This window comes from Pseudophryne corroboree, chromosome 3 (assembly GCF_028390025.1).
Source record: "Pseudophryne corroboree isolate aPseCor3 chromosome 3, aPseCor3.hap2, whole genome shotgun sequence".
NCBI classification, from domain to species: Eukaryota; Metazoa; Chordata; class Amphibia; order Anura; family Myobatrachidae; genus Pseudophryne; species Pseudophryne corroboree.
This window is the reverse complement of record NC_086446.1, coordinates 78,776,590-78,792,506: the sequence shown is the minus strand read 5'-3', so window position 1 is coordinate 78,792,506 and position 15,917 is coordinate 78,776,590. Positions and strand designations below refer to the sequence as shown.

Below are 15,917 nucleotides of genomic sequence, written 5' to 3'. Positions count from 1 at the left end.
GAACTTTTGAAGACTTCAAGAGCTGCAGCTTTTATGCATGTTACATAAGACATCCTTTGCTGCAGCTCCATCACTCTCCCAGCTGCGCTGTATACTCTGCACCCTGGTTGCCAGGTAACTACAGCGGGTGCTCCGGTGTCCTTCTGTTAGTCACACACAACCGCTGCTGCCCTCCGGGATCGCGTGACCGCATGTACAAGGGGAGGTAAGGGCTCTCTTTGGCCCGCTGTTAACAGCGCTGCGGCACAGCCGTGGGAGGCGGGCCGCGTGCGCTGGCGTGGACACTGGAAAGGGCAGCCGCTCCACTAGTCACCGGGGCACAGGTGGGGGTTTTTCTCTCATAAAAACCCTGTTTTAATCAAAGTCCGCAGCACACGGTGTGGTAGCCAGCGTGGGGAAAAGGCCTAACCTGGAGCTGCATATTTCTCCCTCACTACCTGTCAGCCACCATCACACGGAGCTGCGCTGTTCCTGGGACTGCTGGGGCAAATCATCCTCTGTAAAGCCGCCTGCTCGCCAGCGCTATGCATTTTACAGGACACTTAAGTATTCTACCTGTCAAGGGACAGTGTTCGTTAAGAAAGAGTGCATTCATTCAGGGCTGTGTGGTACAAACATCCTGGGATATACATCCAGTATCTACTGTGTTTTGTTATATCTACTGTGTACATATATAGCTATACTGGGTATTACTTTGTATTGCTAGTCCAGTGCAGTTTTATGGTGTATAATTTCTGCATGGTACGCTTGTGACTATATATGTGTGCATATAGCTGCTGCGTGGCTGCCATATCGGGTATTTCACTCGGCGTGCTACTCTTATATTCTGTAACCTGAGAGGCAAAGTCAGGTTTTCTAAATAATATAGGTATTTCACAAGATATACTTGCTGTGTATTTTTCCGAGATATATAGTCAACATATATCTCTTGCATTCCCGGTTTGTGCTGACGGGAAGGTCATACTACACTGGGAGTTCTTGCTAGGTATATTGCTGCTAAGAATTGTACCAGGTTGCCTGATATTGTGCTTCTTATGTCAGCTACACGGGGCAACGGAGCTGGGGTTTCTCCCACATTGCGTGATGGTGATGCTGCAGACATTTTGGAGGAAAATTTGGCAGCAGAGTTCAGGTTCATGGGGGGTCCCTTACCCCCCACTGGGTCTGCAGCACCGGGGGCAACAAATGACCCACCCTTTTCCACGCTGTTAAACACGCTTGTAACTAAATTGGCAGCCCCTGTGGGACCACATGTGCCATTGCAGCAGTTTATGGTCCCTGCAGTAACTCCGTCATGGGCAGATCATATCTCCACTCAGTTACAGCAATTGAACCGGTCACTGACCTCAATCTCGCCCACCTAAGACTAATACGTCTTCTAAACGGGCCATTAACTCCTCACAGTCCACTGCTACATCTTCTGAGGAGGATGGTGCATATACCGACCCCACAGACACTTACTCAAATGCTTCTGATGGGGAAGTCAGTGGTGGATGTCCCTGATTTGATTGAGACTATCGGGCTCATTCTTCAGGTCTCTGATGAGCCTGCAGCTGTCTCTAAAAATCTGGACAGATTTAAACATAAGAAGGTGGTTAAACAAGTTTTACCTCATTCTCAACACCTGGCTGACATACGTCCGGAATCATGGGAAAATCTGTGAATTAAATTCACACCTCATAAGAGACTGTTGGCTCGCTATACTCTGCGGAGCTATGCAATAATTCGGAAACTCCTCCGCCTGTAGATTCTCATGTGGCACGCATGGTAGTTTCCTCTGCTCTTCCTGTAACTATCGTCACCTCTCTGAAGGAAACTACGGATAGACGTGTGGACGGTTATTTGAAAGCGATTTACACCCTAATGGGGGCTGTGCATAGGCCAACCATTGCAGCAACATGGGCTGTTGAGGCGGGGGCTCAGGAGCTAGACGGAGCTGCCTTCCAACGCATCTGAGCATGCTCGAAAATGTCTTGTATATTGCCACAGCTTTTCTGTACCTTAAGGAGGCGGCCTCCGATGCCAGGGCGCTAGCGGTCAAGGCTGCTACTACGTCAGTCTTGGCCAGACGTATCCTTTGGTTGAGATCCTGGTCGGTGGATATGGATGCCAAGAAAACCCTGGAGGTGCTTCCTTTCAAGGGAGACATTCTCTTTGGAGAAGACCTCAACAAGATTGTGGCTTATCTGGCTACTGCTAAAACAGCTTGCCTACCTAGTACGGCTCCTTCCGCACAGAAGGCTAAAAGTACTTTCCCTGTGCCCTTTCGTCCTCCAGGTAAAGCAAAACGTCAGGCGTACCCAAAGCAAACTCATGCTTCCAGACCTGCAAATACCAGACAGAAGCGAGCTTGGGCTGTCCCTAAGCCTGCTTCCAATACTGACAAGCCTGCCGCATGACTGGGCGGGCCTCACTCTGGGAGAACCCAGGGTGGGGGGCCGACTTCTAGGTTTTGCCCAGGAATGGTTGAAGACCACTTCCGATGCCAAGGTAAGGGAAGTCGTCACTCGAGGTTATTCTGTACCCTTCGAGAATCCACACCCCTCTCCCCCCTCTCTCATCGATTTTGCCTGACAGATGTTCCTCTAGACCCGGCAAAAGCAAACACTCTGCATTCGGTGGTAAATTCCCTCCTGACCACAGGAGTGGTGGTAGAGGTGCAAGGGGTACTATTCACCGCTGTTTCTAGTCCCGAAACCAAACGTGTCCTCGCGGCCCATTCTCAAGTCCTTGAACAAGCATGTGCGGTTCTCCAAGTTTCGTATGGATACTCTGCGTTCTATTCTGGCCTTGGAGCATGGGGACTATATGGTCTCCCTGGACATACAGGATGCCTACTTGCATATTCCTATTGCAGTACCTGAGGTTTGCGGTGGGCAACCTTCATTACCAATTCCGGGCATTACACTTTGGTTTGACAACGGATCCCCGAGTTTTCACCAAAGTAATGGAGGTCATGACTGCTACACTCCGCCGTCAAGGGGTCGGGATCCTACTGTACTTGGACGACTTGTTGATCCTGGCAAGTTCCCCAGAACTTCTCCTGACATCTCGATCTGACAATCAAATTCATGAAGGCTAATCAACTGGAAGAAATCCTCCCTGGTTCCATCATCATCATCAGGGCGGCACTCGAAGCCGCATGGCTATGAGGGAAGCATCACGGATCCTTCAGTGGGCAGAACGCCATCTGCCAGCCATATCTGCAGTGTTCATTCTGGGGGTCCTAAACTGGGAAGCGGACTTTCTCAGTTGTCAGGACGTACACGTCGGAGAACCGGAGCCTCCATCCAGAAGTGTTTCAACTTCTCGCGGACACGTGGGGCCTTCCAGATGTGGACCTGATGGCGTCTCGACACAATCACAAGGTTCCGGTCTTCGGTGCAAGGACAAGGGATCCTCAAGCAGCGTTCGTGGATGCTCTGCCAATCCCATGGAACTTTCGGCTGCCGTATGTGTTCCCTCCGGTGTCATTACTGCCCTGAGTAATACGGAAGTTCAAGCAAGAAGGAGGAAACCTACTTCTGATCGCTCCAGCGTGGCCCAGGCGGCGCTGGTTCTCCGATCTACAGGGCCTCTCGCTGGATCGTCCCCTTCTACAATGACCAGACCTTGTTCAGGGCCCTTGTGTTTACCAGGACTTCCCATTTGGCTTTGACGGCATGGCTCTTGAAGCTTCCGTCCGGAGGGCCAAGGGTTTTTCGGAGGCTGTTGTTCAAACGAAGTTGATAGCCCGTATGCCGGCTTCTGCTCTGATTTACCATAGGGTCTGGAATGCTTACTTTACTCGGTGTGCATCTCACAATCATGACGTTTTCAAGTTTAGCACGGCCAAACTCTTAGCCTTCCTACAACAAGGCTTGGACTTAGGCCTTCGTCTGGCCTCCCTCAAGGTTCACATTTCTGCCTTGTCTGTTTGGTTTCAGAGAAAGATTGCAGCCCTAACTGATGTTCATACATTCACTCAGGGCGTGTTGCGGATTCATCCTCATGTGTGACGCCTGTGGCCCCTTGGGATCTGTCTGTTTCTGGAGGCTTTGCAAGAGTCTCCGTTTGAACCTCTTGCCTCTGCTGACCTTAAGTGGCTTTCCCTTAAGGTGCTATTTTTGCTGGCTATTGCTTCAGCTAGAAGGGTCTCGGACTTGGGTGCCTTTATCCTGTAAGTCTCCCCATTTGATTTTTCACCGTGATCGGGCGGTTCTTAGAACTCGCCCAGGTTATTTACCTTTAATCAGGAGATTGTGGTTCCAGCCTTTAATTCTCCTGAGTTGTCTTCCAAAGAACGGACTTTGGATGTGGTACGGGCTCGCCGTATTTTTGTGAAGAGCACCTCCTCCATTAGGAAATTTGATTCTCTTTTTGTACCGTTTGGTTTTCACACGTGGCTGGCCTGCTTCCAAGCAGACTCTTGCCAGTTGGATTAGAATGGTGATTGCACATGCTTATGTACAGGCAGGTCGTCCAGCTCCTGCTGCTTTCAAAGCCCATTCTGCTAGGTCGGTTTGACCTTCTTGGGCTGCCCACCGTGGTGCGACCCTTGAACAATTGTGCAAGGCGGCTACGTGGTCCTCGGGGAACATGTGCATAAGGTTCTATGCCTTCGATACTTCCGCCTCCCAGGATGCTTCCTTTGGACGTAGAGTTCCTGTGCCCGCTACAGTGCGTCCCCTCCCATAAGGAACTGCTTTAGGACATCCACAGTGTTATTCCTTGTGGAGCCCAGTGTACCCCGCAGCAGAAAACGAGATTCATGGTAAGAACTTACCACCGTTAAATCTTTCTGCAAGATACACTGGGCTCCACAGGGCGCCGACCCTGACGCGCTTAGCTTCTTTGGGTTGGTGTGGCATAGCTGCTGACACCCTCTCCTGTGGTGTAATTGGCTACGAGCAATTGTCGTCTCTAGTACCTGCTAATGCATTGGGCTAGTTAACGAAAATGAGCTCCTGTGCACGGATGTGGTGTTATAGAGGAGGCGACGCTGTGCATCTTTGGAACAGTCAAAGCTTTTAGCCTGTTGGTGCCTCGGATTAAGATCCTACTCTATACCCCCTGATATTCCTGTGGAGCCCAGTGTACCACGCAGAAAGATTTAACAACGGTAAGTTTTTACCATAAATCTCGTTATTTCCTCCCCATAGAGGTGAGGAGCAGCATTAGTTTTTTATTATATAGGATATCCTTTTTATTTGTATGTATTTTTTTCTCCTCCTCAGCAGATGGATATAACAATGAGAATACTTCAGAGGAACATTTTGTATCTCCAGACCATGAAATAGAAGGTGAGAACATGGCGCAAGATTCGGCAGATGAAAATCCTGTTACCCCATCTATAGATCCAGTACTTCATAGTGCGGATGTCTCATCTGATCCTGCTTATCTGGCGGACTATGCTCCTGATGACTCGGATATTGAAACCTATATTAGAGCTCTAGGTGTAGAGTATCTGTTTCCTAGCCCTATAGATGGCAACTGTTTTAGCCAACACATAGGTTTTAATACCTATCAGCCAGTAGAGACTGGTTCGCCACCATTCCCACGGTCTGGTCGCAGAAAATATCTTGAAGACAAATCGAATGCTGTACCACGTAAGAGACGTCGCAGAGCTGCCAGAAGCATGCCATGTCCAGAGTGTGGGAAATGCTTTAGAGATAACTGTTATCTTATGCAGCATCGGAGACTTCACACAGGTGAGTTGCCGTTCCCCTGCAACATGTGCCCTAAACGTTTTATGAACCAATCATCTCTCGCTGTGCATATCAGAAGCCACACGGGCGAGAGGCCCTATTCATGTCCGGAGTGCGGGAAATGTTTTATAAATACATCACACCGTAAAGAGCATCTACGAATGCACACAGGGGAGAAGCCATATCTGTGCACAGAGTGCGGGAAATCTTTTACATCGAAATCTGGCCTTGTCGCACATACGAGAAGTCACACAGGCGAGAAGCCGTATTCATGTCCCGAGTGTGGGAAACGTTTTCAGGATAAAGGTGGTCTGGTTATACACGGGCGAAGTCACACAGGCGAGAAGCCGTTTTCATGTCTTGAGTGTGGGAAATGTTATACCCAGAAGAAACACATGATTGAACATCAGAGAAAACACACGGGTGAGAGGCCGTTTCCTTGCGTGGAGTGTGGGAAACGTTTTATAAAGAAATCGCATCTTGTAGCACATCAGACACTTCACACGCGTAATAAGTGATTTTCATGGAGATGACGTTGGTGCCCTCAAATCATCATATCTGTCTCCTCGAGATTCCCAAGCTTTGATGCAGCAAGATGCCGCATTCTGTTCTTTTTGCTTTTGTTGCATCATCTTTCGCCTTTTTCCCTTGTATACCTGAGATATAGCCTTATGTCTGCATTCCGTACGTTTATACCTGTGTGTTGTATCTCTTTTAAACATGTTTCTGGCTGTTTGATCTTATATTACCATTCCCTCCTACCCCTTCACTTTTTAGTTTGATACGTATTTAAAATAAACTATTGAAGTAAAAAAAAAAAAAAAAGTGGTTTTCATCCTGATTGTGAGAAATAATAGAAATCGGATCTTGTAAAATCAGTGTTTAGTAGAGGATTGGGAGAGTATCGCTCTAGGTAGTGCTGAGGTGTGTGGCGACTGCAGACCCAGAAAAGTTCAACTCCTGGATGTAGGGCTTTATTCAGAGGCGGTGCAGGATAAACCGCATTTACAGGGCTACTGCGTGACATCACAAATTAAATGAAAAGATGGCGGTGCGACTCCTGTCGTTGCAGTAGGCTTCCGTAGTTTCTGCGCATGTTGGGGGGCCTCCAGCACGCGAAAACACGGATTGAAAATTCTGCTTTTTAGCGGAATTTGCAATCCATACTGAATATCCCCCGTAGAGCACAGAGGGATGCTATCCACTACAACTTGACCGTGTATGCGTATGATGCTAAGAGTCAGTAACTATGTTGTAGTAAAAATGATCTTTGTTTAAGGATAATAGGGAAAAGGCAAATGAAAAGATGTTTAGATGTGATATGTATAATGCAAGTATGTGTGGAAAAGTCTCAATCACCTGAGGGGTTGACAAACTTTGAGTAAATGTCTCTCCTTATGGTATTATTCTATGCCACTACCCATACATTGCCCAGTTGGTTGCATGCTGTGCACACCTACTGTAGGTGAGTGTTAATGATACATATTTGCTGCATCCCACGCACACCAGATTTTCACTTATCCTCTTGTCACTTTCGGAAAGGCTCCTCTTTTTATAGTGTACACAATCCCTGGCATGCTTCTTATAACTGCAAAGTCTTTGGGTGATGTAGTAATGTTAGTCCTTATGCTATCCACTAGGAAGCGCTAGACTGCCATCCATAACTGCTCAGAGCAGGTTAATTGTCCCAGAGTCCTTAACTGGTTTACCAGGCAGTTTCTAGGATCTCTTTTCCTTGGAATGATGGATACCTTATGTCACAGATGTGCCGGTCGCTTCTCCAGATAAGCAAATCTGAGAATCGCTGCCTGTGCCGTGGGGGTCACTTTTGAGGACACGGGGTTATACAAACCCAGTCACCTCCACCAGCAAAAGTCACGTTAGTGCTGAAGCACAAGGTAAGCTTTTGCTCTTATCTGCGCACGTACAAACACTGCAGTACTTGGCAAAATCGGTAATGTAGGCCACACAAGGTCTTGGGTTTTAAGAAACAGAAAATCAGAACTAGAATTTTAAATTTAATTCCAAGAGTATTTCAGAGCTTTAGTTACAAAAAATGTTACAAAGATTTTTCTGACTATTTTAAGAATACACACAGATTATTGTAAAATCTCAAACAAAAATAAAATGGAATAACATCGCAGAATCCTAACACTTACTGAAAAGATTTTAGGCATTTCTGTTGTTGGGGGGATTTCACAAGTTAAGAATGGAGCATTATCAGCATATGATGGTTGATTTCCCCTAAGAAATGAACAACACACAATGGGCGGTATTCAATTCTTTTCACTCTTTCACACCCGTTCTGTTTCTGCTGACGAGCATGGTATCATCATTTCAGCCACCGGGGTAGCAAGACACCATACCCCTTTACGCAGCTAAACCTGTTTACTAAGGGCACAATAACTGGGTTCACTTTAGAGAGGAGATTGGGTGTTGATATATCATTTGAATACCACCCATTGAGGGAGAGTTATACCCTCAGCTGTACTCTCTCCCTCCCCTCATTTTTTGGTAATGCCACCACAACTCACAATCCGATCTTGGCCAAGATGATGCACCAAGTTATTGCTTCGTGCATCACTTTCAGTCTATACCTCTTCTCCAGCACCCAGGCAGATATCTGTTTTAACAGTTAATACAGAGGGTCCCCGCTCATTTCTGCATGTGACTTGCTACAGCAGAAAGGAATTGTGCTCAGTTGCTATAAAGTCTTTACAAAAGTATTACATTTGAAAATAATCTTTAAAACAATATTACAGAAAACACAACATACACATACATAGCAGTTAAATGGTGAAGTATTAAAAAATAAAATGATTTTCTCCCGTATATTCAAAGTTGTACAGGCTATCTGACTAATTTATTTTATTTACAGTTTCTTATATAGCGCAGCACATTCCGTTGTGCTTTACAATTGTAAACTGTGCTAAAACAAATTGGGTAATAACGGATACATAGAGGTAGGAGGGTCCTGCTCGCAAGCTTACAATCTATAGGGAAATGGGAAGGACAGACATGGATAGGCACCATCTATAGCACAGGGGACCGACCAGATTGCGAAAACCGTCCTGATGGGATGTAATTAGATATGAGTGTTTCTGAAGGTTATATGGGCAGTTCAGGAGTTTGATAGGCTTGCCTGAAAATAGGAGTTTTCAGGGAACGCTTGAAAGTTTGGAGGCTAGAGGTGAGTCTTATTGTGCGTGGGAGGGCGTTCCATAGGGTGGGTGCTGCCCAAAGAAAAGTCCTGCAATTGTAAATGGGAGTGAGTAATCCATGCAGGTGAGAGACGCAGATTTTGTGCAGAGCGGAGAGGCCAAGTTGGGAGATATTTTGAGATAAGCGAAGAGATATATGTTGGTGTAGTTTGGTTAATAGCTTTATATGCAAGTAAAAGTATTTTATATTGAACACGGTAGAATATGGGCAACCAATGGAGGGACTGACAGAGCGGATCTGCAGACAATGAACATCTTGTTAGGAAGATTATCCTGAACATATATTGGCAAGCTGCTCAATCGGATTTTGATGTCACTCAGGTGCTAAAAGGGTGGGGTAATTCTGTGTAAGAAAAAAAACATTTTGTTATCCCGAATAAATACGGAGTGAAAAATACTACATAATCAGATAATACGGAGATCTTGGTTGCGTATATCTGCAGATATAGGGTTAAGCCCCCAGCCCGATCGACAAGGTGTCTCCGTCACTGGGGGTCCCTAATACTAGGTATTGGTCCGGGGTGCTGGACCCCATCACGTCTGCATAGGTCGGCTACCCCAGGTCAGCACACAGGTGAAAATTAATAAGGGTTAATAAGCACATAAGTGCTATGTAGGCGAAGTGTGATTAAAAAATAGGATTTTTAATACCTACCGGTAAATCCTTTTCTCCTAGTCCGTTGGGGATGCTGGGGACTCCAAAAGGACCACGGGGTATAGACGGGATCCACAGGAGCTTGGGCACACTAAAAAGACTGACTGGGTGTGAACTGGCTCCTCCCTCTATGCCCCTCCTCCAGACCTCAGTTATAGGAACTGTGTCCAGGAGAGACGGACATTTCGAGGAAAGGATTTTTGTTTAAACTAAGGTCGAGAAGCATACCAGCCCACACAACAAACAATACCGTACAACCGGAGTAGCAACAAACCAGATAACAGTATGAATTAACAGCAACAAGCTTAATATAACGAATACACAACCCACGTGTAAACAAATATAACCAGTAATACAACAACTGCAACTAACAGTCCGCACTGGGATGGGTGCCCAGCATCCTCTACGGACTAGGAGAAAAGGATTTACCGGTAGGTATTAAAATCCTATTTTCTCTTACGTTCTAGAGGATGCTGGGGACTCCAAAAGGACCATGGGGTCTATACCAAAGCTCCAGAACGGGCTGGAGAGTGCGGACGACTCTGCAGCACCGACTGAGAGAACATGAGGTCCTCATCAGCCAGGGTATCAAACATGTTAAACTTAGCAAAGGTGTTTGAACCCGACCACATAGCTGCTCCGCAAAGCTGAAGTGCCGAGACCCCTCGGACAGCCAACGAAGATGAGCCCACCTTTCTGGTAGAATGGGCCTTTACTGACTTCGGCAACGGTAGCCCAGCTGAAGAATGAGCTTGCTGAATCTTATTACAAATCCAGCGTGCAATAGTTTGCTTAGAAGCAGGATTTCCAATCTTGTTGGAAGCATACAGGACAAACAAAGCCTCTGTTTTCCTGGTAATAGCCGTTCTGGTGACGTAATTTTTCAAAGCTCTTACAACATCAAGAGACCTTGAAACCGCCGCAGCATCCGTAGCCACAGGCACCACGATAGATTCGTTAATGTGAAACAAAGAAACCACCTTTGGTAGAAATTGTTGACAATTCCTCAATTCCGCTCTATCCGATTGGAAGATCAAATAAGGGCTCTTGTGAGACAAGGCCGCCAACTCTGACACACGCCTGGCAGACGCCAGAGCCAAAAGCATGACCACTTTCCAAATGAGAAACTTTAACTCAACCTTACGCAAAGGTTCAAACCAGTGAGACGTAAGGAACTGCAAGACCACTTCAAGATCCCACGGCGGCACAAATGGAGGATGGATATGCAGCACTCCCTTCACAAAAGTCTGAACCTCTGGAAGGACGGCCAATTCTTTCTGAAAGAAAATAGATAAAGCCGAAATCTGCACTTTGATGGAACCCAATTTTAGGCCTGCATCGACACCTGCCTGCAAAAAATGGAGGAACCGACCCAAGTGAAACTCCTCCGCAGGAGCTGCTTTGGTTTCACACCACGAAACATACTTTCTCCTTCATCCACTAGGGGCCACTGGAGTGTAGTTACAATGGGGAGATAGTAGGTGGTATTGGTAGCTGGCACTTTAAAAATTCTCACACTGTGGCTAGCTCCTCCCCTACTATCTCCCCTCCAAGCCAGTCTTAGTTTAGTGCCCGAGGTAGCTGGTTCACTTGGGTTTAGCTGAAGAATTTTCTTCTTTTTTCTTTATTATTTTATTTTTCTTACACACACTCACAGACTGGCAGCTCTACCACTGCCAGTCTGCACCGTGGGAGCTGCCGGCGGGGTCCCATCGCAGCTGCGTGCGGCTAGGGATGGGCCCCGGCTGAGGGAGACACTGAGCTCTCCTGAGTTGGCGGACACCGCTGCGTGTGGCGCGTGTCGCGGCCACTCCATCCAGCAGAAGATTCCGGCAGCATGGCAGCGGTGAGTATCAAAAATGGTCGGACACCGCTGCGTGTGTCGGGAACCACTACATCAGAAGATTCCGGCCGGACACCGCTGCGTGCGGCGCGTGTCAGGGCCACGCCATCAAAAGGACGGTGAGTACAATCTCCCCCCCTCCAGACTGATGTGTGATTTTACACTTAAATGTGATGGTTTTTTACTGTGCGTGTCCTGTATAACAACCAGTGTTTGAACAGAGTACAGAAAGGAGCTGTGGCTCATCTAGTAAATTCAGGGACCCACAGCATAGAAAGTACCAGTTCCACTGAAGTCTGGGTTCAAATCTTAAACACATAGTGTAATCTTGGCGCCATTATGAGGGGGGCGGAGCTTCAGCCCGCTCTGTAAGCGGGCTCAGCGCTCTTCTATCCCCGGCTGCAGCAGAAGGCAGCCGGGTGATACATTTACACTACCCAAACGCAGCTCAGCCGGGTAATACAGGCGCCGGAGTAGCTGAATTTTAGATTTAAAAGTGGCGCCGGAGCAGAGGGGCGGAGCTAAGTCCCGCTCCGTCCGGCGGGCTCAGAATCAGCTGCATACAGGTGGCCGGGGGGGTTACACACCGCTCCCCGGCCACAGCATATATGACAATATACATTATCCCCGGCAGGGCCGGGGGTTATATTTGCCCGCAAGGCGGCCGGGGGATACCTTTGCACGAGGCAGGGGGGCGGAGCTAACTCCCGCTCTGTACGGCGGGCTCTCTCCGCTCCCTGCGCCGCTGCAGCACGCCGCTCCAGTGTGTGTCTCACACTGAAGACTCATTCCTCTCCTGGCTGTGCAGGGAGGATTTCTTTACAGATAACCCGCTTTACTCAGCGGGCTCCCAGGTCTCCCTGTCGCTAGGCAACAGACCCTGTCTCTGGGGTTTTTAACTTTTCGATACTTCAGGCTGCTGAAATATAGATACATTCCTCCTGCAGTAGAGTCCTCTACCCAGCATTTCGCTACTTGCAAATCAGGGAACCTGCTCTATTACAGTAGCTGGGACTCAGCTCAATAATAATTAAAAGAATCTACTGTGCAGTATTTATTTACCTACGGTGTGTGTGTGTGTGTGTGTGTATATATATATATATATATATATATATATATATATATATATATATATATATATATAGTTATGTTTGTGCATGTATATATATAGATATATATATTTAAGTGCGTGTAGGTATGTATATAGATATATCTATAAAATACCAGATATAGGGGATAAAACAAAACTTCCGCAATGTTTTCTAATAACATCTTGCACATAACATTTTCCCCCATCTTTCTCACAGGCTGGTCACCATTTTGAAAAGCCAGCGGAACCTCCGAGAAACATCTGGTGCACCTTAATTAGCGGTACACTAAATACAGGGTGGGGTGTTGCCTTCCCTTTATTAGTCTTTGGTGTCACTAGTTACTAATGCTATTTGTAATTGTGGAATGCGTGTAAGGCATCAGACAAATAGCGCTGCGGCTCAGTACGCTAGTAGCGGGTATCTGAACAGGGGTTTGAATCCAAACAAAACTTTAAGGAGAGCTCCTATAGCCTAGGGCTAAGACTCCTGTCCCGCAGCGTTACTGGTTCAGGTCTCCGCTGCTCCAGAAAGTTTATTTTAATCGTATCGGTCACTACACATTATAGTGCAGACCTTACGTAGGGCTCTGTTTATTTAACCCACCTTTTCTCCTTTCGTTTGTCTCTCCTGGGATAGTCGAAGAATTCCCTCTTAGGTGTGAAGTATGCGGCGGAGCCATCTGCTTCGCCCTCCACGCACCTGCACACCCCTGTTTGATCAATGATGCAGGTAATGTCACTATAACCCAGACAATAGCTCAAATCGGGTAAGCCCTTGGACTTTGGTTTCCAAGGTCACAGGATCAAATCACAGCGGGACCAAACACACCTTTCCAAAAAGAAACTTTGCTAACATTCCATGCATTACTGATGTCTGTTTTCTGTGGATCTGAACCAGTGTCTCAGAATATACAGGTACATAATACAGCAGTTCATCTGATACTGCAGGTAAAGGAGGAGGACACGTCAAGTCCATCAGGGTTCCACGCCATTGACGAAAATGACAGCGACTGGTCCAGTTTCGGATGAGCTGGGCAGGCTCCGGTAGGCGGCCGACAGACACGAATACACAATATCAGGTATCAAACAAGGTTTGTTTTCCTATCTTTTCCCTGCAGATGGCAGGAGATGGTATCAGAACCTCTCTAGGGTATACACCTCGGTGTATCGCCGGTCCATCAAGCCGCCGTTTTCCTGAGGCAACCTTGCTCAGGGATCCATCGACATATGCGGCAGCATGGTTCTACCGTGTCCGGAGCAGGTAGGTTGGGGAACAATTGTCCTCTAGGTTACAAGATGCTTCGCATCAGGATCAATTGATACTTTGATACAGGTCAGAATCACGATTCTGCTTTATGTTCCTTGGAGGTCTCCACGTCTACAGACTCGGACCCTGCATCTTCGCTTGGGCTGTCTTAACCCGACGACCTCTGGGGCTGCGACAGTGACAGGTAAACATGAAATCCTACGGGGCAGATGGTTCTGGGGAAGGAACTTTCTGCAGGATTTCTTGAACCAATGGAGGTAGGTCCACTTTGATTTCTCCTACTACTGCCCCAGCTCCAAGACAGACCTTTACTGGTCTTCCCTTTAGATTTTTCCGTGCCCTTTCAGGCTTTTGACTCCACACGGGTGATATCTTCGTCGCCAGGGGTTCTCAGGGTAAAAAGGCTGAAGCAGAGGTTCAACATCCTCGGTCCAGTCTGATTTTATGTCATCCTATACACCCATTACACAGACTTTTCTACCACCTGCAGGGTCCCAGGGTAGGCGCAGGTCGATGGGAGAAGGCTTGGGCGGTTACAACCGTCTCAGGAGTCCCTCGGCATGGGTCGGCTGATTTACGATGACGAGAGTCATACTGCAGGCTGCGCTCCATAGGTTTCTAACCGCTAAGGGTGTTGATCCCTGTTTTTCACATATCATTTGAATTAGGACAGTTCTCAGGCCTTTGTTTTCTTTTCACGTTCCGAAGCCAAGTGGCTCGGACAGGCCTATTCTGGCCTTACAATCCTTTTAGTCTGTGATTGCTAGTTTAAACAAGAAAGGGTGTTTTACGTGTCCCTTGTCTTCAGAGATGCCTGTTTACTGATTTCCGTTGGACAGGCTTTTCTCAGATTCCCCCTTAACAGGATTCTCATTTTCACTGTAAGTCCTTTACTCTTCTCTCTTCCGCTCCCACAGAGTTTAGGAAGATAACAGAATAACTCTTTTTCAAGGGCAGTGGGTGACGTTGGTTCCCTAATGGGACAATTTACTGCTACTATCCCACTCTACATTAGGTGGCTTCTGAATATCCGGAGGATCCACGAGCTTCTGATTCGACACAGATCCAATTTATGCTCCGCATAGACGTTTCTCAACACGGTCCGTCAGAGGATTTTTCATTCCTCGACACCAGAGACTCTATTTCTTCAGTCAAGTTGCGACGCAATGAGTGGTCGCCTCCATTCCTCTCGGAGCGGGGGACAACAATCTTGTTTCCAGATCAAGCCACCAGGTCAGACTCCTGGGTGAGGGAACATGCCCCGGAGTTTTGTCAGCTGGTCCGCTGTGGGCGGAGATTTCGGATCGACCTCAGGGCGTTCTGACTGACTCTTTAACCCTTTTTCTCTAACGTCCTAGTGGATGCTGGGGACTCCGTCAGGACCATGGGGAATAGCGGGCTCCGCAGGAGACAGGGCACATCTAAAAAAGCTTTTAGGTCACATGGTGCGTACTGGCTCCTCCCCCTATGACCCTCCTCCAAGCCTCAGTTAGGTTTTTGTGCCCGTCCGAGAGGGTGCAATCTAGGTGGCTCTCTTAAAGAGCTAGTTAGAAAAGTTTTTTTTTAGGTTTCTAATCGGTGTCTCCTGCTGGCGACAGGAGCACTGCAACGAGGGACTTAGGGGAGAGACTTGCAACTCACCTGCCTGCAGGAGGATTGAAGTCTTAGGCTACTGGACACTGAGCTCCAGAGGGAGTCGGAACACAGGTCAGCCTGGGGTTCGTCCCGGAGCCGCGCCGCCGATCCCCCTTACAGACGCTGAAGAACGGCAGAACGGAGGTCCGGAAACAGGCGGCAGAAGACTTCAGTCTTCATAGAGGTAGCGCACAGCACTGCAGCTGTGCGCCATTGTTGCTACACGGCTCACGGATCTCGGTCACGGAGGGTGCAGGGCGCTGCTGGGGGCGCCCTGGGCAGCAATATAGAGTACCTTAGAGGCAAATAAATACATCACATATAGCCATTAAGGCTATATGTATGTATTTAACCCAGGCCAGTTTATTAGAAAAACCGGGAGAAAAGCCCGCCGGAAAAGGGGCGGAGCTTATTCTCCTCAGCACTCGGCGCCATTTTCCTGCACGGCTCCGCTGGTGAGGAAGGCTCCCACGACTCTCCCCTGCACTGCACTACAGAAACAGGGTAACAAAGAGAGGG

The 15,917-nt window shown here is 47.7% G+C and overlaps 1 protein-coding gene across 4 annotated transcripts in view; it reads left to right on the top strand.

The window, feature by feature from the left end:
• LOC135054800 (oocyte zinc finger protein XlCOF8.4-like) overlaps positions 1–15,917 on the top strand; it is a 106,894-nt gene that overhangs the window by 61,249 nt on the left and 29,728 nt on the right. The window contains exon 7 of one of the 4 annotated variants that reach the window (XM_063958141.1): positions 5,220–6,494. The exons of 2 other annotated variants lie outside the window; for them this stretch is intronic. In XM_063958141.1, coding sequence (XP_063814211.1) covers positions 5,220–6,205 — 986 coding nt within the window. In that variant the 3' untranslated portion in view covers positions 6,206–6,494. Of the gene's footprint in view, positions 1–5,216; positions 6,495–15,917 lie in introns of those variants that run through there. One more of the 4 variants, XM_063958139.1, reaches the window with a different exon arrangement.